Source organism: Camelus dromedarius, chromosome 13 (assembly GCF_036321535.1).
Source record: "Camelus dromedarius isolate mCamDro1 chromosome 13, mCamDro1.pat, whole genome shotgun sequence".
In the NCBI taxonomy this organism is placed as follows: domain Eukaryota; kingdom Metazoa; phylum Chordata; class Mammalia; order Artiodactyla; family Camelidae; genus Camelus; species Camelus dromedarius.
In genome coordinates, this window is record NC_087448.1 from 7,882,733 (window position 1) to 7,906,671 (window position 23,939).

At 40.2% G+C, this 23,939-nt stretch overlaps 1 protein-coding gene across 3 annotated transcripts in view; it reads left to right on the forward strand.

The window, feature by feature from the left end:
• Positions 1-23,939, forward strand: part of FGF14 (fibroblast growth factor 14) — a 534,248-nt gene that overhangs the window by 367,924 nt on the left and 142,385 nt on the right. Inside the window, exon 1 of one of the 3 annotated variants that reach the window (XM_010986048.3) lies at positions 14,826-16,059. The exons of the other annotated variants lie outside the window; for them this stretch is intronic. Within the exon in view, the coding sequence (XP_010984350.3) occupies positions 15,867-16,059 (193 nt within the window). The 5' untranslated portion in view covers positions 14,826-15,866. Of the gene's footprint in view, positions 1-14,825; positions 16,060-23,939 lie in introns of those variants that run through there. 3 annotated transcript variants of the gene reach the window in all.

Sequence of the window (23,939 nt, forward strand, 5' to 3'; positions counted from 1 at the left end):
AGATACTGGTTGTTGGGGCTTCAGCTTACGAATTTGGGGGAGTACAATTCAGCCCATAGCGAAGAGCCTGCACGTTAATGTCATGTGAGTGAGGAACTATTCTAACATATTCTGTATCTTCAGTTGGTTCCACTAATTTGTGCCAGGAGATAGATACAAACGGAGAACTTTGCCCACAGTGACAGTGGGTCTCAAATCTTCTCAAATGTCATTTCGGGTGGAGGAAAGCTTGGAGGTGCTGTGACAAATTTAAGTGCCATCCTTTCACGCAAGGGGAGTTCGTGTGTATTTCCAGTTGTGTAAGACAGTCTTCGCTCTGCTGGTGTTCCAGGGACCCCCATCCCCCTACTTTAACTGCCCTTTCTGGGCCTGTTTACTCACACACACTCACTAATGTTCCTGTCTAGAAAAAGAGCACGCATTTGCAAACATCTCAGGGAAAGCAAATTAAGGCTTTGTAGCAACTATGTCAATTAAGTGTTCTGGGAGTATTCTCTTATTCTTTCAATCACTCATTTAACTTATTCTTCCAACAAATATCATCAGCAGTCTCCTGCACATCCTACGTACTCGGGAGACGTGGTGAACAAACAGCATGACTCACTTTGCTCTGGAAAGCAGGGACTAGAAGACAGGAGAACTCTAGGAAGAGAGCAGCTGAGCTCCCTGAGGACAGGCTTCTCATGCCGCTCTGACATGGCGGTGCTAGAGTCTGGATCTTTTGGGTCAGACACTAATTAAAACGTTTGATCCTGTGATTTCCACAACCAGCTGAAATGCCAACAGTGCCATCCACACGGTCTGCCTCTCACATTGAGAAAGATGATCCCGGGGACTGTGTCCCTGACTTGGGTTCTGGGAATTGTGGTGACTGTCCTACTCAGCACTGTGTCTGGGAACGGGACGGGGCCTGAACCATCCCCTTCAGGGCCTCTCGGGGCAAGTGGCAGGTTAGTGCGTCCCTCAAAACCCAGCTCTCGTCGGTCGATTGCTCCTAGAAGTGACCTTGCAAGCACCTTGAAGTTCTTTCCATTCCTTTACTACGTATATGATCATAACCTTCATGGTCGGGCACCAAGGAGCAACTTTGATCTGGTCTCAGGAGACTCAGATGCCGTGACCCTGCAGCACACCTGCTTCCCCAACCAGGGAGTGGCGCTCTCTCCTTTGTAAGGCTGTCTCCAAGGTGAAGACAGATAGCGCACGTTCAGGGTCTGCTGCTGAGCCTGGCACTCAGTACATGTTAGTTTATGCCAGATGTTCAAGGCCATGGAATGCCCTTTCCACCATCACCATCCAGCTTCCAAAATCTCCCCTTTTATTGACCTGCTGCATGCTACCAAAATCTTATTTTTTGAGATTACACGCTGTTTAAAAATCTTTTATTAAGAATTAAAACATCTTACCTGAGCAGGAAAAGGGAATACATATAATGCCTTTTCAGATTAACTAGTCACAGTGGATAAATGACAATTTAGAAGCCCTGTTGGGGAAGAGACAGTTTGCTGGAGAGACATCTGTATGTCTTTTGGGTTTTGTGTGCACGTGTGTGTTGCGGTTGAGGTTGGGGGCAACTTGGGTATCAGGACCAAGAAGCACTGGGCAGTTCTGCTGGTAGGGTTGTTGCCTCATTAGTGAGCACTCAGCAGTGGGTGTCAGGGGATCAACTAGCTGCTAGATGTGCTCTGAAGGGGCTGAAAGGAAGATACTGGTCTCCTATCAACTCAGGTGCAATTTGCTCAAGACTAATTGTAGAAAGTGATGAACTTCCGTTATCATTTCAACTTTGGCAGGAAATGTTGTATTGAAATGGGCTCTTGGGAATAATTGCCTTTTCTTTTCTTTCTCTTTCTTCTCTTTGACTTCAATGTACCTATAGCTCCATAATGTCCTTTGGTATCTCCCTGATTCTAAAACAAAACCTAGAACTGAGTCTCCCTTGTCGCAGTCTGGACTGTGGGGCCACCCAACCACCCTACAGCCAGCCACAGGAGGACATGATATCTCCCCAATCTTACCACTGTCAGAGCGTCTTTAATGGAGACGATGGTGCAGACAGTGGGGCGCGGTGGCCTTCCAGACGACCTCCATCAGCCGCAGTTGCACAGGGCTGCGGCTCGGGTCACTTGTGTCAGTGATTTGCTGTTGTTGTTTGTTCTATTCCAGTTTGTTTCCATTCTCCTACTGATGGACACGTAGGTTGTTTACTTATGTTGTGTTTTGAAGAACCACCTGCCATCACGTACCACTGCAGCTTGGAGACTGCTTTCCAATGTTGCATCAACCACATTTATTTATCAAATCAAGGCTCCTGTCTTGTGAATCACTGATTTATTCAAGGCCTACTTCCTTACCTTGGTGATGAAGCAAATTAAAATGTTGAAACTAGCAAGTCCTGAAAATGTCTTACGTTCCCTTTGCTACTAGAAAAGTCATCACTTGAGCATATTAAGCAAGTCGGATATGGAAGTTTATAGTTTCATGCTCTGCCAACAGTTACAATCCAAGGTAAATTACTTGTGAAATTAAAATGCATTCTCTATGCTGAGTCATAGTGGTAAAAGCTGAAAAAGTGTTATGTGTGTAATATGCTAGCATGCATATTCATGTACATAAAAGCAATAATAATACATAGACTAATATTCAGTTATTTAAATTGAAAATTAGAATAATATGTGAAATTAGAATCACAAACTAATTAGATGAAGAAGCCAATATAATTAGTAACATTAATTCAATCTAATCCAACAAACATATTCACAAAAACAATCTGAAAATCTTATATTAGTCAATTTCTTATTTATTGCTATTAAAGCACTTGCTCTATGACCAGTGGGGGGTTGCCCTTACCCACATTTGCTATGCTTCTTTTTTTTTTAATTATAGTAAATTAATAAAAAAAAAGAAGGCATTTAAGAATTCCCTAGAATCAGGCTGTAAAATTTTAGTCAAAACATTTTTTCCTCAGTGTTTATCATAGGGGCCAAATTTAGAGGGAAGAGAAAACTCCAGTCAAATGATTTTGAGGTCAGTTTAGGGGAGGTGGACCATAGAAGCAGAGGGAAAGATGGAACAGCCAGCCAGCTACAGTAACACTCTGAAGCTCTGTTTTCTCACTTGTATTTCTTCTTCCTTTTTTTAAAAAAAATCTTTTTTAGACTTAATTTTCACTCTATCCATCTCCATCTCTCCTAATTGATCATACCATGGAAATGAATAAATTACCATTAATAACATTGGTGATATTTTATATATTTTTTATCATCATTTTAAAAGCTGAGTTGAGTTCTTTTTATTCCTAGAAATTGATTGACAAATAACTTCATTATTTATTTAAAAACAAACAAGAAAACCCTTCATTTTAGAAAAGTTGCCTGTAGCCTGCTTCAGCTCAGCTGGTAGCTACAGGATACTCAGGAACCAAAGTTTCCCCAGAACCGTCCCCATGAAATTCTGTGAGGATATTGCCTATTTTATGTATTTATGACTTCCTTTTTAAAATGATAAAAATGACAATGTGTTTCTTTTCTAATGGGCTCAAAATAAGGGCAAGGGCCAGCCTGTCTTCCATTAAAGCACTTTGTTTTCTGAGGAGGAGGCAGGTGAGCAACCAGTCTCCGGAACTCTGAGTAGAGAAGTTATTTTTATTTCCTTGACAGACCCAGAGGGTTTAGCAATATTTATTTAACTCTGCTTGTGTGTGTGTTTGTGTGTGTGTGTTTTAATCTAGACTGAATTAGCAAGGACTGTTGCAGTATAAAATAATTTACCTCTGTGAAGATGAAACTGGATTGTTGATACCAACTAGGCAGGACGGTTGATGGCAAAAACTTAGCAAGTGACTGAGACCCGTAAGGTAAAAAGAAATGACTGAATGATTGTGTAACCACACAGAGAAGGCATCATGAGAACAGGTATCCCAGTGACAGAGATGCATTTCTGTGTTTACCAGTACAGCATTAATACCAGTATATGGGGATACAATGGCCATAAAAAGAGTGATACTTTATTGCAGGAAATTAACTTTGTTCTTTATGACACCAGACCTTGTAAATACTCTCAACCCTGAGTTATGTTACTGATATCCTAGAAAGCTATATTGAAGGTTGTCTTAAAGATTGTAACCTTGATTCTTCAGGGAAAAAGACATTCCTGTTTTGTTTGGTGTTTTTGCTTGTTTGTTTTTTAGAATGATCTTATTGAAACAGTTACAGGTTATTTGAGAGTAATATGTATATCTACATAGAACAAAATAATGGGCTGCACTTAACAAGAAAAGAGAGAGAATAGTTGTGTTCCAGAATTGTCTGGGGACAGTATAATGGGTATTCCTGTCCAGCGTAGCCAAGCTCTTCTAAGAGGTAGAGAAGTGTGATGCAGAAGTCCTTGCACATCGCATCAGGAGACTTGAAATCCAGCCCTGGAACTGCCTCCAGTAGCTTATTAACTAACTAACTAATTAACTTAAGTAAATTAATTAACCTCCTTGGGGTTGAATTTATTGATCAGCAAAATGCACTTTATTAGATTAGATCATTTCTAAGATTACTTCTTGTTCGAACTTCTAAAGATAGGGAATAATGATATAATACAACAAATTAAGATTTCAGTTTAAATCCATAAATGATGGGAATTGAGCAATAAAATATGATTCTGATGCACATCAGAGTATTAATCACTAGTATAAGTATTAGTGATTTTCCCCATTTATTGAGATTAGCAAAAAACGGGGCATCCAGAGACCTCCACAAACCTCTGCCCCTTGGACCTCTTTTGATGCTTCAAGAGTAAGAATAGCTTCTTTCAGATAAGGTATTGTTTTGTTTTGTTTTGTTTTGTTTTTTCAAGTTCTGTGAAGAGTTACAGTGTTATCTGGGATGGGAAAGGGGTGGGGCTGGAGAATGGGATGCAAGAGCAGGTAGGTTCTACTGTTGGGTGGAGAATTAAAGAGACTGGATGGAAGTCCGGAACTCAAGGGTCTTCCTTTCTTATTCTCTTCCTTCCTTCCGCAACCACTGATTGAGTACCTAGGAAGTGTTGCCATGAGCCAGGCCCTGGGAGGTCGAGCCCCTGAGGTCTGGAGCACTGCACTTAGGTGGCTGGGAGTGTCTGGGGGGCAAAGAGATCCTCGCCTCTCTGACAGCTTGAGAAGCTGGGAGTCTCTGGGCCCGAATTTACTGAGATGGAGGGTACAATACCTGTTCACAGGGCGCATAAAGAAGCTACAACAAAGGTCTGGGAATTAGGACACCTGGTTTACCTCTGCCTAAGTGACCTGAAAAGTAGAAAGCAGCACTTGAGTACCTGCTCTGACCCTTGTAGCAGGGCACCAAAGGCTAAAATCGAAACTTCACAGTCTAAAGACATGTTAAATTGCTGTCTCCTGTTTGTAGTCAAAAATCCCTGACATAAACTAATCTGAGATTTGTCGTGCTAGAACCAAATCTCTGGAAAGGATCAGTAAGCCCATTTTATGGGGAGATGCACACAGGTCTGTGAGCATGGCCAGAGCTGTCTCCCCCTTAGCCTAGGTGACGGCACCAGTTACAAGAGGTCCATTTACTGATACAGCTCAGTGTTTCAAATTATAGATATTTGCCTGCAACGCAGAATAGCTGCTCTTCTTGACTCATAGCCAGAGACTTCTTGCAACTGTTGGGTACTCTCATCTCTGGAAATCAGTTTCAAATCTCTGTAGGGACTCAGAGGAAGATACAGTGAGTGACAACATAAAAAGGGAAAATAGGGCGATGGAGTGAGCAAAGAGACATTTAGAGACCAGGACAACAGAATTTGTTTATTTAAAATGCTCCATGACATTCTGTCTGAAATTATACTTTTTCTGAGATTCCTCCTCCTCTAACCACATAAAATTCAGTGAAAAATATTTCTGATTCCTTAAAAAAATATAAATGAATAAATAAATAAAAATCTTTGGCTTGGATGATATCTTTCATTTGTAGTCAGTGTCAAATCTACAGGGAAGGTGAATTCTTACCTAAGGAGCTAGTCTAAATTTCTAAAAGGAAACAGCAATTATCTACTTCCCCTACAGCTACACAAAAATGAAAGTGGAATGGGGAAAAAGACTTTCTGAATCTATTTCCTTCATTTGGTGATCGCCTCAGGCCCTAAATCTCATCTTGTAGAACATCACATGTCGAGCTTTAGTTTTATTCAGCTTGATTCTATGGCTCTAAATCTCATGAAAGTCATGCCATAAACTCAAGAAATTAAATTCTTTATGGATTTATGCGAGACTCAGAAAATGCATCCTCACAAACCCACAGGGGAACAAAATGGCTCTGTTTCCACAACTTCTGAGAATTGCTGTACATTTTTTTTTTCCTGACAGATGAAATAATTAAAGTCATAAGAAATTCAGGTAAGCAGGTGCTATCAGAGAGGCCCAGCCAATAATAAGACATCATTCTGAGCAGGGAGTAAAGCAACAGGGGTGCAGAAGTAGGCAGTAGGTAGAGTCAATCAAGTAAACAGCTGGGGTTAATAAAAACTGTATTTGCAGGAAACAGTACTTTAATTTAAAAACTGGCAATCTGGAGCAGTTATCCTGTCCATGGTCATGGAGTTGGGTGCATGGCTATCAGGTGCGAGGCAGGGCTCTGTTTCCCTGTCCTTTAGCTATAGGGTAGGTATGGTAGAATGAACAACATCCCCCGCAAAGATGCCCAAGTCCGAATCCCTAGTCCTGCAGTGGTGAATATGTTTACACGGTGGAAGAGACTGGGCAGATGTGATTAAAGATCTTGAGCTGGGGAGATTACCCTGGATTATCTGGGTGAGATCAGTATAATTACTAGCGCCCTTAGAAGAGGAGGGTGGGCAGTCAGAATCGGTAGTGGTCAATGTGACAAGAAAAGCAAGAGGCTGGAATGATACAAGGAAAGGACCATGAGCCACGACATGAAGCTGGCCTCTAGAAGAGAGAAAACAAGCAGATACCTTCCCCAGCATTTGCACAAGGAACCAGCTCTGCTGGTATCTTGACTAAAACCCGATGAGACTGGCTTGGGATGTCTTGCCTCCAGAACTGTGAGAGAATAAATGTGCTGTTTTAAGCAACTAAGTGTGTGATAAAATGTCACATAAGCAATAGGAAACTTACATTGCAGGTTACTGAGGACTCAGGGATTAATTTTAGGGTATAATTTTTCAGCTCTCATATACAAAGTAAGACTGGGTTAAGGAATATGGCTTTGATTTATAAGAATAACATTTCTTAAGTGCATTGCACTTTGGAAATTACTTTCACATGAAACACATTGCTTCCCTCCCCTCCCTCACAGTTGGGTAGAAGAAAGGTGTGCTTAAGATCTGTTTTTTCCACCGTTTAGCAATGTAAACATAGGAATCACGTAACATCTCTAGTGCTTAACGTTTCTCTTAAATGGAGATCATGACACCCACTCCAGTATGTGTAAAAGGGCTTTGTGGTCCGCTTGATACTATTTCAGGATTTTATAAATTGAGAGGCGCATAGTCTCAGTTTATGTTGAAAGACTTATGACTAAAATTTATCCTCTAATTTATTCCTAATTTCCACTTAACTGTTACTGAGAAAAATTTCAAAAGTGAATTTAGGTAGATAATGCCTACAATCCTAAGGCTGTAATGAGAATAGTTTTCTAAGGTTCTTGAATTGGGAGTTTGCAAATCACTTTTCTTTGGAAATCACTAATGCTTCACAATTATCTTCACTAGAGTTAGGAATTCAGTTGTGTGTTTCGGCAATGCACGTGTGTATGTGTGTGCACGTGTGTAACAGGCGCATATGTTTCTATGTGTGATTAGCCCATAAACACTAAATACAAAACGTATAATTAACCTAGAACCTTTAACTGTTATGGAAGTGACCGTTCTAACAATCATTGAAAACACATTGGTTACAGTGTTAAATACAGAAAAGATTGTATCATATGTGCAGACAGAATCTTTGCACTGAGAGTATAAATAAAAGCTAATTTCTCATTTTGGGGGGAAATTGAATAATATTTTTTCTGTTAAATTATTCAATAGTCTTTTAAAAAACCCAATTCACTGATATGTCATTAAATTGATGTTATTATCATCTCCCACTACTCACATAGAGTAAGGAAAGTAAGTCAATTCTCACAGCTCTGAAATGAATTCTATGCACATTTGGGGTTAATTTTAATATAGAAGGTTGGAAGTCACTGAGAGTATTTTTCCAACATATTAGGCAAATTTTAAAAATACACTAGATTTGTAAAGCTAAGCCATCTGCTCCTATCAATCTGGTATTGTTTCTATAGGGAAGAATGTTCACAAGTTTTTGGTACCAATAGTTTCCAATTTTTCTTTATTGAATGAAAATATTAAGCAACAATAAAATTCCTTCCAGGTTTTTTTTAATAGATGGAAATTTGTTGCCTACTAGAAATAAATATATCCAGCAAAATTAATCAACAAGATTATTATAACATTAATCCAATCAATTACTTCTTAAAAATCTAATTTCAAACACTTAAACATTCATTTAAATTATCCTTTGAATCTAAAATAAAGGTCAGTCATACTATCACAGAAAAAAATAAAATAAGATTTTGAATTTGGATTGTAATGAGTGGATAGGCTTTCAATCTTAATTAACTACTTGAAAATTTGCCCCACATGCATCTTAACATTACTTTTGATGTTCTTCCAAATAAGTAAAAAGTGAAAAGGGTCATCAATATTGACTAAATTCCCAGAATTATCACACACATTTACAAATAGAACCCATTTAATCCAGAACAAAGAGTAAAAACATAAATGCTAATATGTCCTTTTTAACCCTACTCAAGCTCGCCCCAAATTGATAAATGGTAATTTATTTATGAAAAATTTGGGGCCCTCATATTTTGTCCTTAATTGTTTAACTGTTCAAAGGTGATTGACTCACAAAGGAGGACCATGTGACAAAATAGAGTAAGTGGCTAATTGTGTAGAGATGATCAAATAAGTATGCAGGAAACATTTGAGGAATATTTGTTTCCTATTTATCCTTCCAGTTCAGACCGACCAGAGATAATAGAATTAAAACAACAACAACAGTAACAATGAAACTAAAGACGTTTCAGAGCATAGGTTCACTGAAGCACTTAAAATCTGTTATAACCAAAAGTTGTATGATGTCTAGCAAAATACAGAGCATGACAGGGTTATTAAGGGCACAACTCCCATTTACAGACATACATAGTCCCATTATACCATATTTCATTGATTCTAAGATGCAAATGATTTTTTTGGTATAAGCATCTCTAATATTGGTATAGATCTTGTTACCTATGATATGGCGCAATTTAATGAAATGCTGTCTTTCCTTTTGTGCCTAAATCATGCATCTTAAAGTAAACCGTTTCTTAGATATGATGAATTTGGTTACATTGAAATAATGGCTGTGGCAATGGCATAAGTAAAAAGGGGCAGATTGTTACGTTGTGAAAATAAGAAGTGTTAGCATTTAACATAGACACCAATGTCACAAAATGTGTTCTTTAGATTTTTTTTGTTAGTTTGAAGTTGTAATAATGTACTTGTTTTTAGTAAACCGTATTAAAACTTATCTATTTGGAACTTAAGCAACTTATTCAACAAAATAACCTAGAATATAACAAAAACTCAGAAGGCAAAGGGGAAAAGTCTCTTTTAATAATGAAAGCAGTATCAGTGAGGCTGTTTCTTGATTACACCCTGTCCTCCCTTAGACTTCATTTACTTTCATATTTATAGATGATTCTAAAAAACATGCTTATCTAGTTTCCAGTGATTGATTCGATGTAACAAATTTGAAAAGGGGCATATTGTCAATTGGCAACCTGGAAGTGAGGGAGAAAACAGGGTGTCTGTGTGGCGTTGGGGTGAATCACAAAGATCAGTAGTATAGTCCTGTCTAATCCACATGGAATCAATCTCGGATCCTTCAGTAAGCCCCAAGTGTCACTGTTGGAATTCAGAACTCAGAACTGTCATGTTGTGTAAGCCGAAGTCATCAAGTAAAGTCTAAAAACCTCTTTGTATATCCTATTTGTGGGGTTGAGATTGTGTGTATTCCAAATAGAATTATAGATTTCTTGGTGCTTAAAGAGATCAAGCACCATGGGGTAATTCATCCTTGAGAGACTGGGCTAAGCAAAATTTTCTGTTCCTCTTATTCTCTATTAACTGTTTGACTGTGTATATATTTGACCTCTTAATCCTTTCAATAAACAAATGTTTATTAAGTACCTACTCTTGTCCCACTTTAAGCACTGGATATGTAGCAGCAGACAAATGAGACAAAATAGATTCCCTCTTAGATGAAACACATTACAATATGCATATAAAAATACATAGAATTTTTAAGGTTGTAAAAAAGCTGTGTAGAACCAGAAAGCAAGCAAAGAAGAAGGGATTGACTGTGTTTAGAGGCTTTAATATTTTAATTAGATTTAAAAGAAAAGATCTCAGCTGAGATGATAACTAGTGAGAAAAGGTTTTCAAGGAGGTGAGAGAGTTAGATGGAAGAGCAAGCATAAAAGAAAATCCTACCATCGCAGCATCCTAGGTGGTTTGAAGAACAGAAACTGGCGAATGAAGAGAGAGAAGATGGTGTCAGATAACAAATGAAGGTAGATGCGGGATATAAATTATATGGGACATTGTAGGCACCATGAGGACTTTGGTTTCTAGTGACGTGTAGGATTTTGAATAGGGGCATAAGATAACTCTTTATATAAACTCTTTATATATGATAGCACTTTAGTCACAGTATTGAGGGCATTTCAAAGAAAAGTAATGGTGGATCCCAAGGGAACAGCCAGGTTGCTGTTATAATAACCCAAAAGATAATGACGGTAGGTAGCAGTGTAGATAGTGGGAAGTGATCATATTTTTTGTGCATTTTGAAGATAGAGTGAATGTGTTTTGCTGAGGGATAACATACGAGGTATTAAAAAAAGAAATGAGGTTGATACAATGCCAAAGTTTTGGGCCTGAGGAACAAGAAGAATGAAGATGTCATTCCAGAGATGGGGGAGATTAGAAAACAAGTTTGAGAAAGGAGAATGAGGATTTAATCTTGGCCCTGTTAAGCCTGAGATGCCTATTAGATATCTTCACATAAATGTCAGTGTAGGACTTGTTTATTGAAAAAATGAAGACCTGAGTGGTGAGTTAAGTGATTACCAGTAGTCATCATTTATTGAATTTGCACTATCTCGAAGGCACTGCTCTAAGTGTCTTATATACATGTTCTCATTTAATCCTCATAATAACCTTACTGATTTCTTATGACCATTTTACAGAAGAGGAAATTGAAATTTAGACAGGTTTAGATGAATTGCTCAAGGACACACAGTCAAGCCTGTTTGCTTTACTCCAACTATGATTTTAGCCACTGTTTTATATTACCAAGGAGAGTGTAGGCAAGAGGCAATAAAAATGTTCTAGGCGGAAAGAACAGTATTTGGAAAGTAGAGGGGCCACAGGGGGCATGGCTTCCTCTGGAGACGTGCAAGCACAGGGAAGTAGTCGAATAATCAGCTTCCAATGAACTTGTGTGGCACTTTACAGTTTTAGAACTGTTTTCTCATAGGCACACATATTAATCTCTGTAAGGGAGAGAGATTTTTTTTTATTATCGCTATTCAGTGAGTCAAGGAATAGGCTTACAGAGCTAAGTTCACAAATGTAGTCAATTGTGAACAACGGTTTGATCTTGGACTTCTTTTGCCAAGACTTAAAATAATTTTTACATGTCCGATTATCTTAAATCTTTTCATGTACCTACTTAGGCAGTGAGGAAATATGGATGGGAATACATGTATTTTGATATTGAAAAAACATAGAAATTGGAATCGAATGAGTGATCTGGAAGATAATGATAATAATAGGAGTCATTTTTGAGCACTGAGGATGTGATAGACACCGTGCAAGGATCTTTAGATTAATTTACAAAATTAAATCTCACAAGAATTGAAAAGGAGATTCTATTATCATCCCAATTTTAGGGAAGAGGAAATTGAGGCTGAGGGAGACTAAAGCAACTCCCTGGAGGTCATTATACAGCCAGGAAGTAGCAGAGTCAAGACTGAACGGAGGCTGCCTGAGATCAGAGCTGACAGGTCGGTCAGGGGCCTCTCTACCTGGGCAGTACTTTATTGTTTGTTTTTATAAAGTCGAAGGTGAAATTAACAACACCGAGGAGGTTCTCATAAGTGTGAAATTATTTTCTGAATTATAGTAAGGTATGAATTTGTGTTCACCCGCTCTGAACAGGTTTTCACCCTGATTTTGAACACCCTTTTATCACAGCTTAAGACAGCAGATGGCTCTCTTGCGTTTTCTTTCGCTTACCTCTATCTGTAAACAACTAAACAGCGTTTTGGGGAGGTAAAAGGAAAACGCAGGGATTAAGCAAAAAGACCCTGATTGTCCCGATGCTGCCCCCACCCCACACTTCCTTAAACAGAAAACCTCATAAAATAGGAACAACCGTTTAAAGCTTGTGAAATTCACGGTCGGAGCAGACGCCCTAAGACCGAGGAGTCCGCTGTTCCAGGCTCCGCGCCCGGGGTCGGAATGCATCAGGAAAGAAAGAGTATTTCTCGATTATCAGAAAGCTGAAAAGGCTTTGTGCTCCAAGGTGTGCTATTAATGCCAGTGGAAGCTGTGGAGATTAATTTCCTTCCCGCCTTGCGGGGAGAAAATGTGGAAAGCTGCTTTTTAACGGAGGAGACTGTTAGAGCCCCTCAGCCAGCGCTCGCACGCTCTGGGGAACTTGCTTCCTCTCTGAGCGCGAAGGCTGGGGCAGGATCCCTGTCCGCGGTGCTGAATCTCAGCCGCGTCTAGAGGTTGCTGAGCGTTGAGGGGAGGGGCCTGAAGGAGCCCAAAACCCGACCTCCCCTTGGGTTACAGAATCCAAGGAACTGGGGGGAAGACTGAATTATGCGAAAATGCCTGGAAGGAAAATAATTAACACAGCTATAATAACAAGAAGCTTAATCTCATTATTTTCAAATTATTATACTATACACATATATCATAAAGATTAAAAAAAATCTTCAAAGCAAACAAGGTTATGTTGTTTGGGGCAGTTGTACTAGATTTAAGAGGTCACTATACTTAACATTTTGCTTCTTTGTAAAACCCATTACTAGCTTTAGGTAAATATGTTTGCTTTAATTGTAAAGTCATTTTAAAATTCCAAGTCTATAACGTCTGAAATGTCTAGATGACCTCGCTTCAATAATGGAAGGCAGAAGTAGCTACTCGTTCTGTTCAGTATGACTTATTTCAGTGAATTTTTGAAAAAAGACACACTTTAATAGCCTTTTATTAAATGCAGCCATCTCTGCAGATGGCCTTCCCTTTTTAAGCAGGGGCTTGGCAACACAAAATACATGCACACCTAGTAAAACTGTAAAAACAAAGGCCTGTGAAACAGAAAAAAAAGGTAGACATGGAGAAAAATAGTTAGCATGCCCCTTTTCTTCACCTTTTGTAATCTCATGGGTGATTAAGGATTACAAGTTTCTGGAAAAAATTACTCATGCATATCCCTTTTAGTAATCATGGTTAACTTATATGTAGATAACAGATTTCATTGTCGGTAATGTAGGTATAACATAGTAAGGCGGGGAAAATAAGCTTAAATAACCGAGTATGTTCTTTAATGTTAAATAGTATATTAAAGCCAATGATATCTGCATTGGAACCAAAACTACACACTCCCTTTAGATTAAATCCTTTTCCCCAAAAGACACTTGTTAGTAAATATTGAGTAAATACGATGAATAACAACTGAGCAGTAATTGCTTCCATGGAGAGATTGTGGATGAGTTCTGTAGAGCAGAAGGTGTCTAGCCTCCCTGTAATCAGCCCTTGGCTGAACTTCTCCCACTTCACTGGTTGCAAGTCTGTGTAGTACTTTACCGCCTATTCCTGAGACAAAGAGAAAGTGTGTGTTGGTTCAGAACTGCTTCCAGCGCTGCTTTCGGAAATGTGCCTCCCCTCTTTCCAGCAGTCATCAGGGAAGTGATGGGTACAAGTCTTGATTACCTAATGAGTTTTCTTTCCTCTGTTCTTCACACTGGATTGTGAGGAGTCTAGTTTTTGCATTTCTTTTCTTGACCTTTCTGGAATGATAAGCAAAACAGCTTAAAGGGAAGAGGAAAAGATAAGAAGCCACAGGAGCAAAAGCTACACTTGGTTTTGTCACTCCGAGTGTATCCTAGAAACCATGGATCTGTGTTCATCCAAGCATAAAGTGTTTCTCTCCCAATCTCCTTTCCTGGGCGTCCTCCACTTGCCCCCCTCCTCCTGGACCTTCATGTTTTCAGTTATCCAAGACAGACCGCTGTCAGGACACAGACAGGAAATCGAGGAGAGGAGGCAGCAGCTGTTGATATGCCTTTCAGACAGTTCATAGGATTTTCCCCCTGACTCTCTACCAGGGGACGCCACAGACGGCAGCTCAAATTGAAATGTCCCTCAGTCTGGCTGCTTTCTGTTGTCACTGGAATACTGTGACACCCTCCCCGCCCTTAGTATTCTGTGCTGACTTCTTCAGTATTCCGTTCCTGCTGCTGTTCTGTAGCAGCTACAGCCGCTGCCATCTCTTCCTCCAAGTGCTAGCGAGCAAATTTGGGAAGGGGGTCTTTCCGCACCACCTTACCGCTTCTCCTCACCTTCCCCTCCTCCCTGCTTCTTTCTTGCTCTGCTGCGGTTTCCAAATGACAAGCCTACCCTTCCTGACGGCAGAAAGGAGAGTCCGGCAAGTTTGGGTGGACTAGGTAAGGAGCGGAGGCGCCTCCCTCCTCAGGACACACTCTCCTCCCTCCCAGCCTCCCTCCTTTCCCCTCCTCCTTCCCGGGGTGGAGAGGCTCGAGTGCTGAAGGGATTAGAGGGGAGGGCGGAAACCACCTCGTGTTCCAACCGCAGCTGAGAGTTTCTGTGGACCAGGAGGCACGTTAAGATCCAGAAGCCCTAGCTAAGCCTCGGAAGCCTCGGAAAACTGCTAGTTTCATCCAAGAAAAAGCGCACTGATAATTCCTTCAGATCCACCTGCTTTGGCTCAGCCACTTAGCACCCCACCCCCTGCCATGCATTTGAGCTTTCTTTTATATTATTAATATTTTTAAAAGTCGTTGTTATATATACATTTTCCTTTCTTTCTGAAGACTGGCATAGGAGGTGGACAGGAGCGGAGTGTAGTGGGGTGGGAACGAAGCGCTTTGATTAGAGATCTCCAGGGAGAAGATTGCTCTCTCCAGATGCTGATTTCCAAAGCACTTGACAATCACCGGCAGAATCCAAGAGTGGGCGGCGGCGGTGGCACTGGCCGGGGGGCAGCTCGAGTCAGACGCTGAGTCCTGCCCAGCGCGTCCTGGACGGACCGACGCGCGAGACCCGGCCGGGACCTGCCCTCCATCCTGTGCACTGGAAGAAGGCAGTCGGCTCTACCTCCCGTCCGGGAGGCGGGCAGGGCAGGAAGGCAGCGCGACTGGCGGTGGCGGCTCCCGAGAGGGTTCCGGCGGCGCGCGGTGACCGGCGGCGCCCGCAGCTCCGGCCCCACTCCCGGCCCCGACGCGGCTGCGGCGGCGGCGGCGGACACGACCTCGGGCTCCCCTCGCTCGCCCAGCCGCGACCCGGGCGCATTTGCGCGCCTGGACCTGCGCTCCGCAGGGAGGGCGATGGGTCCTAGTTGGGACTGAGGCCCCCTAACCCCCTGCCTAACTCCTCGGGCCTCCCCACTGCGCCTCCCCAAGGGCGAGCCGCCGCCTGCGCCGCCCCTTCCCTCTCCTGTGCCCCCAGCTCCCTGCCCTCTGTCCCCTCCCTCCTCCGGACCCAGTCCCGGGGCCACCATGGCCGCGGCCATCGCCAGCGGCTTGATCCGCCAGAAGCGGCAGGCGCGGGAGCAGCACTGGGACCGGCCGTCTGCCAGCAGGAGGCGGAGCAGCCCCAGCAAGAACCGCGGGCTCTGCAACGGCAACCTGGTGGATATCTTCTCCAAAGTGCGCATCTTCGGCCTCAAGAAGCGCAGGTTGCGGCGCCAAGGTCTGTGTGGGTCACTGTTGGGAGGTGCGCCCTCGGATCTCTCCCGTCTCCCCGGCTGCTTGGGGCCGTTTCGGGCTCCCCTCCCTCTCTCCGTCTCGTCTGTCCTAATCCTCCACCCACTCCTTCCCAAATCTCCCTTCTGAGCGCTCGGAGCGCCTTCCGCCCTCGGGAGCTGGGAACCTGCTCTCAGGCAACCTGTAGCCACTGAAAACTCAACCCCGCCAGGAGCCGGCAAGTTGGCCGGCTCCCGCTGCTGCCTCTTGCTCCCCGAGTCTCATGCAGGCTGACTCCCAGAGAAAATTCCTTTCTACTCTGAGGGTCTTGGCTTCCCCGGGGCGTAGAGTCTGACTCCAGAATGCTGGGGGGGGGGGAATCTGCCTCCCCCAGCACCTTGGGGTCTCGCTGGCTGCTTCCAGCCTGATTGGAGATGTCAGGAATTTCTGGGTCTGGCCTCACTTGGCCTCCCAGGTCTCCTGGAAACCTCCTAGGCTCCCAGACCTTGGCGAAACGTGGCGATTACCGCCTTGGCGCTCAGCAGGGGCTGGTGTATGAGAAGTGAGCGGAGGGTGTGTGTGAACTGAGAGCTAGTTCAGTTGAGATTTCCCGGAAAGCTGCTTAGCGGGCAGCGTCGGTCAGTGTGAAGCCCCTGGGTCACATCTTGGGAAGAGGAGGGGGCGCGCAGAGTAGGGAGAACGAATCGATTTAGGGGTTTGCCATATATCCCTAAAGCGTGGTAGTTGTAATTCAAGGACTCAAGAATTGCAGGAGGCAAAACAAGCAGACACTACATGCAGATGACTAGAATAGTTGCCTTACCATACATCTCTTTTGAAAAACAACCAGTGCCCAGCATGACCTTCAGTTGCTGCCTTTAAAATGTCAGAGCCTGAGAAGGCAACTCACTCTGGAGCCGCAGCCCGGCGGCTTTTGTTCATCTCCGCTTGTCTCCACATCCAGTTGCTAGGGGTGGTTGTTTGGAGGGCATGTGGGGTGTTTTGTGGGAGAGATGGGGATTGCTTGCTTTTCATTCCTGAGTGGGCTCAGCAGGAAACACTGAAGAATATATTCACGTTAATAGGAGTATATGTTTGCCCGGCACATTATATCCTCGGTGCCCAGCTGTATTTATTTTAAATGCCCTGTTGTTCCAAAGACAAATGAGAGGAGCATATGCTGTACGTGTGTATCTATGTGAATGTGTGTGTGCATCCTACACATTTGAAGATTTATGTTCCAAAGTTTTAATGCTTCTTTAAACAAAGGCTAGATAGATATATACATATGTTTAAATACATATATTTAAGTCTCTCATTGTCACAATTATAAATTGAAGCTACCTGCTCTTGGAGTCAAGCTTAGAAGGCAAACATCTGAGAAAAATCAGAATGAAAGTCCTAAAGTAGGTACATTATATAGCTATCATAGAAGGAACTTCTTGAGGAAGTATTTGGGGACAGTGACATTTTCAGACCAGTGTAGAAGCTATTAAGAAAAATGGACTTTAATTTTCCACTTCAGCCTAGAGCCTGATCCATCCAAACCTTGATATTATAAGACCAATTTGATTGTTTTAAACACTGTTGATCCATGGAGGGTCACATTATTATGACTTAAAGTGTTGGCTTCTCCTCTCATTTCATCTGATTATCTTTTAGATCATAGTTTTCACCAGGGAGAGCTCCAGTTTTACCATCTATTTGAAGTAAATAAATATATTTTCTTCTAGATAGGATTATTTTAATATAAAAGGTGATTAAAACTTACTGTGTGTATTCTTTAAATATAGAACCAGTAGATTAGTTTATAAGCATGAACAATAAGTGTTCTGCATCATATTGGGTGATGAAGGAGGCTTTCCTTTATAGTTGTGAATTTTAAGATGGGGTAAACTTTTGACCAGGGATAGAAAGCTACCTGGGCTCTCTAATAGTCTATTTCACCATCTGCAACCCTGACTGCTCTTTTGGTATTCATGAGTTTGAAATGATGTCCATGCCTCAATGATCAGTAAGAAAAATATATCTGAGATCGCTTTTGCTACCTTATTTTTGGTGGAAAAATGGAAAAGAAGATAAGCTAAAAGGAAATTTCATCAGAATCTTTTATCTTTCTTGGAGATCTTATATATAAAGAAACATATGTTTTAGTGAAGAAAAATAGATATATCCCTTGAGCGTCAAAAAGAAATTATTATTAATTTAAGCAAAAGAAATATTAAAACTATGTTATGTAAATTGCACATTGATATATAATTATATGGTTTTATTTTTATATATAACTACAAATAATTATTTTATTATTTAATTAAATATTCTTTTAGGAAATATTTTTAAGCATATTTACCTTTATCTCCTATGCTTACTCTTTGCATAGGAATTGACTCCAGGAAATTTTAGAATTCTGCTTTGTTCATTTAAAGGTGTAACTTTAAGTGTGACAGTTTTATATATCTTTATATTCAAAAATGATTAATTTGACAAGCAGTTACGGAATCTCCTGTTCCAGGTATTATATGTGGAGTGTTGAGAGATGAATCTCCTTCCATCATGGGGCTTACAAACATGGACTAGAAAGTCACTGCATACGGAAAGGAACAAGTTAATTAGAAATTACAAAACTCAAAGTCCTGAAAAGCACAGAGAGGGCTGAGGGAGAGGGCAGGTGATGTGGAGAGGGGCCTCATTAGATCAGGCAGACAGGATGGGCCACACCCAGAGCTACAGGTTGAAGGCTGACATCTGAGAAGGATGCGGAGGTTTGAAGAGTCATGTGTGTGTGAGGCCTCTGAGATGGGAACAATCTTAGCCTGTCGGGAAGAGAAATATACATTTCTTAAATGTAGGGTGTTTTTTTTTTTCCTTTTCAGTCCTCCTTTAATTAGTAATTTATTTAATATAAAGAGTATGACATATTTATTTATCCCTTTGGGTCAGGCCTTACCCCTGATGCTGACCACCTCCTGCCCCCATAGCAGGATGGTTTTTATACCAGTTGAGATGCCCTGTAAAGGATGGAAATTTGCAACATGGCTTTTTAGAGGGCATGGTGGGCACTACAACTGTATCCCACCTTTCCAGATTCATCTTCCTCTGATTCCTCAGACTTCAGACACATTCAGAGTTCCTCAGATTCCTGTGCTTCTGTTTGTGCTTTACTCTGAGCGCAGACTCTTCTCTCTTCACCTGTTGAAATTATCCCCATTTCTTAAAGCTTGAAAACAATGCCATCTCCTCGGAGAAGTCTTCCTTCATTGCAGAAAGTCAAAATAACCCTGCCCTGGCAACAGTCCTCACTATTGTTGTTCATGCTTGATAATAATTAGTGGGCACACATATTCAGTAGGTTGTAGTTAGGAGTAAAGTCTGTTTTCTGCATTTTGTAGGCTCTCAAATCTTGACAGAGTGTCTGCCATGGCTGGATACCTGTCACTGCCTTCGAATTGAAGTGAAATAAGGAAGGTCAACATGTCCAAAGCTAGAAAAGTGTCTTTGAACCACAGTGATCTAACTAGACCATTTTAGAAGTAAATATACTTCTCAAATTTTTAATATCTTTTTTAATTTCCCTAGTAAACCTTTTTTAAGAGATTGGAGTGTGATTACATATTTGTGAGTTATTCTCAAGAATACAAGAATATAACGAACCACACTTTAATGCTTAATTAAATTATGAAAATAGATACTTAGAATATCTGTAAATTTAGTAAAGAAAGAAGAAGGCACAAGGAAACCAACAATTTGCAAAGAGTTTTATTATTTGGACTCTAAACAACAAAAAGGAGAATTAAAATAGAACCTATTTGCAATGATGAACGTTTTATCCTAGAAGTGTTACATTTTTGTTATTAGTTTTTAAACCAAATAAGAACTTTCTTTGTTGTGGGATAACAACCTTTCAGAGCCTTTGGTATAGCTAGTGCAACTGTATTCTGAAACTTTTTTTTTTTTTTGGCTCCTGTCATAGGAGCCATGGTGTCATGTGTCATGTATGTTTAATCAGTAGTTGCGTGGGTATCTTATGAACACGTTTTACCTAAAATAAATTATAGGATGTCCTAAGAAACAAAGAATGGAAAATAAGCCACCTAAAATTTGTTTTGAAGTTACTCTGTCATATAAAATCAGAAATATATATATATTTTAAAGCTTTGCTCCACTGTGATCATGAAACCCATCAGCTATCTTAATGAAAGAGAAGTAGTCTTCCTTATTATGAGATAAGGAAAGCCATGCCTGCCCACTCAAAAAATAATCAACAGCAAAGGGTAATCAAAAGTCCATTTTTTGGTGCTACTGCTTCTGAGCCATTACCATTGAAAATACAAAGACCACCTATTTATTTGGACTCTTTAGGGCAAAATAAAACAAGAGAGTGTTTTTCCCTCAAGGGGTCATCCTTTTCTTTTGGAAGTGTTTTTGGTTTTTTTTTTTTTTTTTTTTTACTTTTTTAGGGCGATGTCTGTGGGAGTCCTCCTACATAGCTTTTGATAATACCTGTTGCTGATTTTTTGATAATCAGAGTTTTATTATTTTAGTTGTATTAAGGCAAGACAAAATTATTGTTTTCCTGACTTGAAAGGTCTCATTTTTTAACAAGGAACATTTTGTCAAATGCAGGGTTTCTGAGTGAGAGATATTATGGGGAGATTACTGAATTGATACATAAAAGAATGTTAAAGATTAAAAAAGCAGTTGACCTTACTTGCTTATGTTTTTTTCTGTGGCTTAATTTTTATGATTTCAAACATTCCACATTTACTAGAGGCTTCTGAAAAAGGTTAATAACACTCTGGTGCCATAAATTAAGTGGTCCAGCATGTAAAATATGAGATAGCATGGTAGGTCAGGAGAGAGGTAAGTAAGATGAAGTAAGATGGTTTGCTTTGGGTTAAGTTAGATTCGTAGATTGAGTTGAGTTTATATACATTGAGCAGATAGTGCTATTAATTGGTGAAGAAATCCTTTGCATTTCCCACTGTAAGATTCCAGAAGCACCAACTTCCCTCAAACCCCCCACTAGGTTACCATTAATAGTTACAGGTTTTACTTTGTATTTCAAATTAGTAGAATTATTAGTATAGCCCTTCTACATTTAGCTCCCGAATCCTGTTTCACTGTTAATTTTATTCTCCATTATGTCATCATAAGAAAATCATATTCAAATAGACATGGGCATCCCCTCTTCGGTGCAAAGTGCTATCTCCTAAATTTCATTTACTTAATTCAAAAATAATGGCAGAAATTTAAAGGAAAAGGTAGATGAAGTGTTTTTCAATCTAATTTTTCCATTTAGTTCTAAAATCTAGGTTTCATTCTAGGTATACTTTATATTAATTTTTCTCCAAATGGTGATAAATTTTAGCCAAAAAGGACTATAATATCTAAGTAGTACAAATTGTATATGATGTTTTGAATATTGTCATTTTAGCACTTAAGGGCTAAAAACAAAACAAAAACAAAAGCATAATGGTGAACTCAAACATACAACAGATCATTTTAGGGAGGTTGATGGAATTTAAAGTCAACTGCACTATGTTGGCATGACTGAAAAACAACTACTTTAGTGATTTTATCTATAGTGAGTCCAACGTTCTTTTTAAGAAACTCCGATTACATGAATATGTCACCATTCACTCTTTGCTGGGGGTGAGAGGCTGGCAGTAGGTCATGATGGTAGTAGGAATCTGGACACCTTTTATAAAAACCATTTTATAATAGTTACTGCTTTGTCATTCAGGAAGATTCTTTTCATAAAGCTATATTGTGTGAAATATTTTTTTGTGGAATATGTGTTTCACCCTATGCTTTTATAGTTCTTTAATATCAGGTTTAATAGGGGCCCATATGGGATGACGATGAGGGACAGCCACTAAAAAGTCAGTGTCTCACCAGTGCCTGGCATATAACACTCCATAGCACCTTAACACTCCATAGCATCTGTTGAATGAATGAAAAATCCTGTATTTCTCAGGATTGCCATGGAACAGTGGCAAAGACCGGCAGTTGAGATCAGTGTGCACATAGCAACAACTGTAGTTGACTGGATACTTATTAATGTGTTAACAACTACCTACATGACACTCTGTGTCAGGCACTGTGCCTTTGAGTACTAGTTCCTCCTCACAACAAGCCTGGTAGTAGGTATGCTACACTATCCATTCATTGATGATACACTAATGTTATCCATCCATTTTATATGTAAGGCATCTGAAGCCAAAGAAGATTGAGTAAATTGTCCAAGTTCACATGAAGTTAAAGAACGGAGCTGGGATTAAAACTCATGTTGCCAGGCTGCCTTCAGAGTCCCCGCTCTTACCCAGTGCCAGTTCTCAATTGCCACATATTTTATTTCATTACTTCAATTAATTGAGATTCATCACCGTTTCATAGCAGAGGAAACTGAGGCTCAAAGAGTTTGTGTTTCACCAAAAGACTTACACTTACGAGTGATACAGTGGAATTCAAAAGCCAGTCTGTCCTTAAGTCCTCTGTTCTCCCCACTACGCTGCACTCTCAGTTCTTTGTGACGTTGACATTAATGGAAGACACATTATTTCAAGGCACATGGTAGATACTCAACATAGGTATCTGTTGATTGGATGCATGTAATAATGTTATTTACTTTTTAATACTGAGGGTGTAAGAAGGTTTGCCTGAAAGTAGAAACTTATTTGTGGGATTTGGGGGAAGAGATAAAAAAAAAAAAAAAAAGCCATATTTTACCAAGCCATTTTTGACATAGGAATGTAGCTTTGGTTTTCCAACAAGTGTTTGGAAGTGACACACATTTGATGTTATCTTCTCAATGAATTGCAGCTTTGATCTGATATTCTGAAGGATTAGAGTGCTTTCATAAGCATGTAATGACTTTCATGTTATGCCTTTCACCAATTTTTAATTAATTTTCTTAGGTTATATATTTTCCACATTCTTATTTCTAATAAGTCTTATTGGTGACATCCCTTATTGGCTTTATTGTACTTGATAAACTGAAGCAAACCACTAAAGTTTTAAGTTAATCATGAACATTGCAGGCTGTTAGAAGTCTCAATACTGTGTGTTTTCTGCTGCTTTTAAATTAACACATTGGTTCACAGTCCTTTTCTAATGAGTTCTTAGATCTTATTCTTAATACCAATACCAGAAGAATGTAATGTAGTCAAGGCCAAGTTGTTTGTAAACTGTATTACACACTTTATAGAAGTTGCACACAGATGAATATTTAACTCTGAGACAGCCTTAAAAATCTAGTTGTATGTTATTTAGATATTTTATTAACTTGTATTTTCTGGTTTTTCCTTTCTTGTTACCTTGCTTACATAATAAAACTAATTGGTTAATCCAATTGCCCACCTGCTTTGTGCCTGTACCTACACAGCTGGTTTTGGCTGAAGAGAAACACACATAAGCATAGATTGGTTCGACTTTAAGTACGTAGTCAATAACATCAAGTGTGCCTTTGGTACATTAAATATATATATATATATATTTCCACTTAAATACGTTATATTTCTTACCTTCTTTCTCTTCAAACATCTTATACATCCTCCCGCATTGCTACCATCAACTATGTTCTTACTTCTGTCTTTCCTGAGAAAATAGAAATAATCAAAAATAAATTTGCATATACTCCACAACTGCTTTTACAAACCCATCTGCAGATCTATCCATTTTTCCCCTTTTTCCTACTGAACTTGGGAATGAACTCCTAATGCTCCTATTTAAGGTCAAGACCTCCACAAATTGAGGAACAGATCCTTTTCATCTGCTTAGAGACATCAGTCCAATAATATTTCCCTCTCTCTTCTGCATCATATCATTTCTGTATCCCACTGGATTAGTCTCACCAGCATATAAATATGCTGTGATACATCTCAGCTT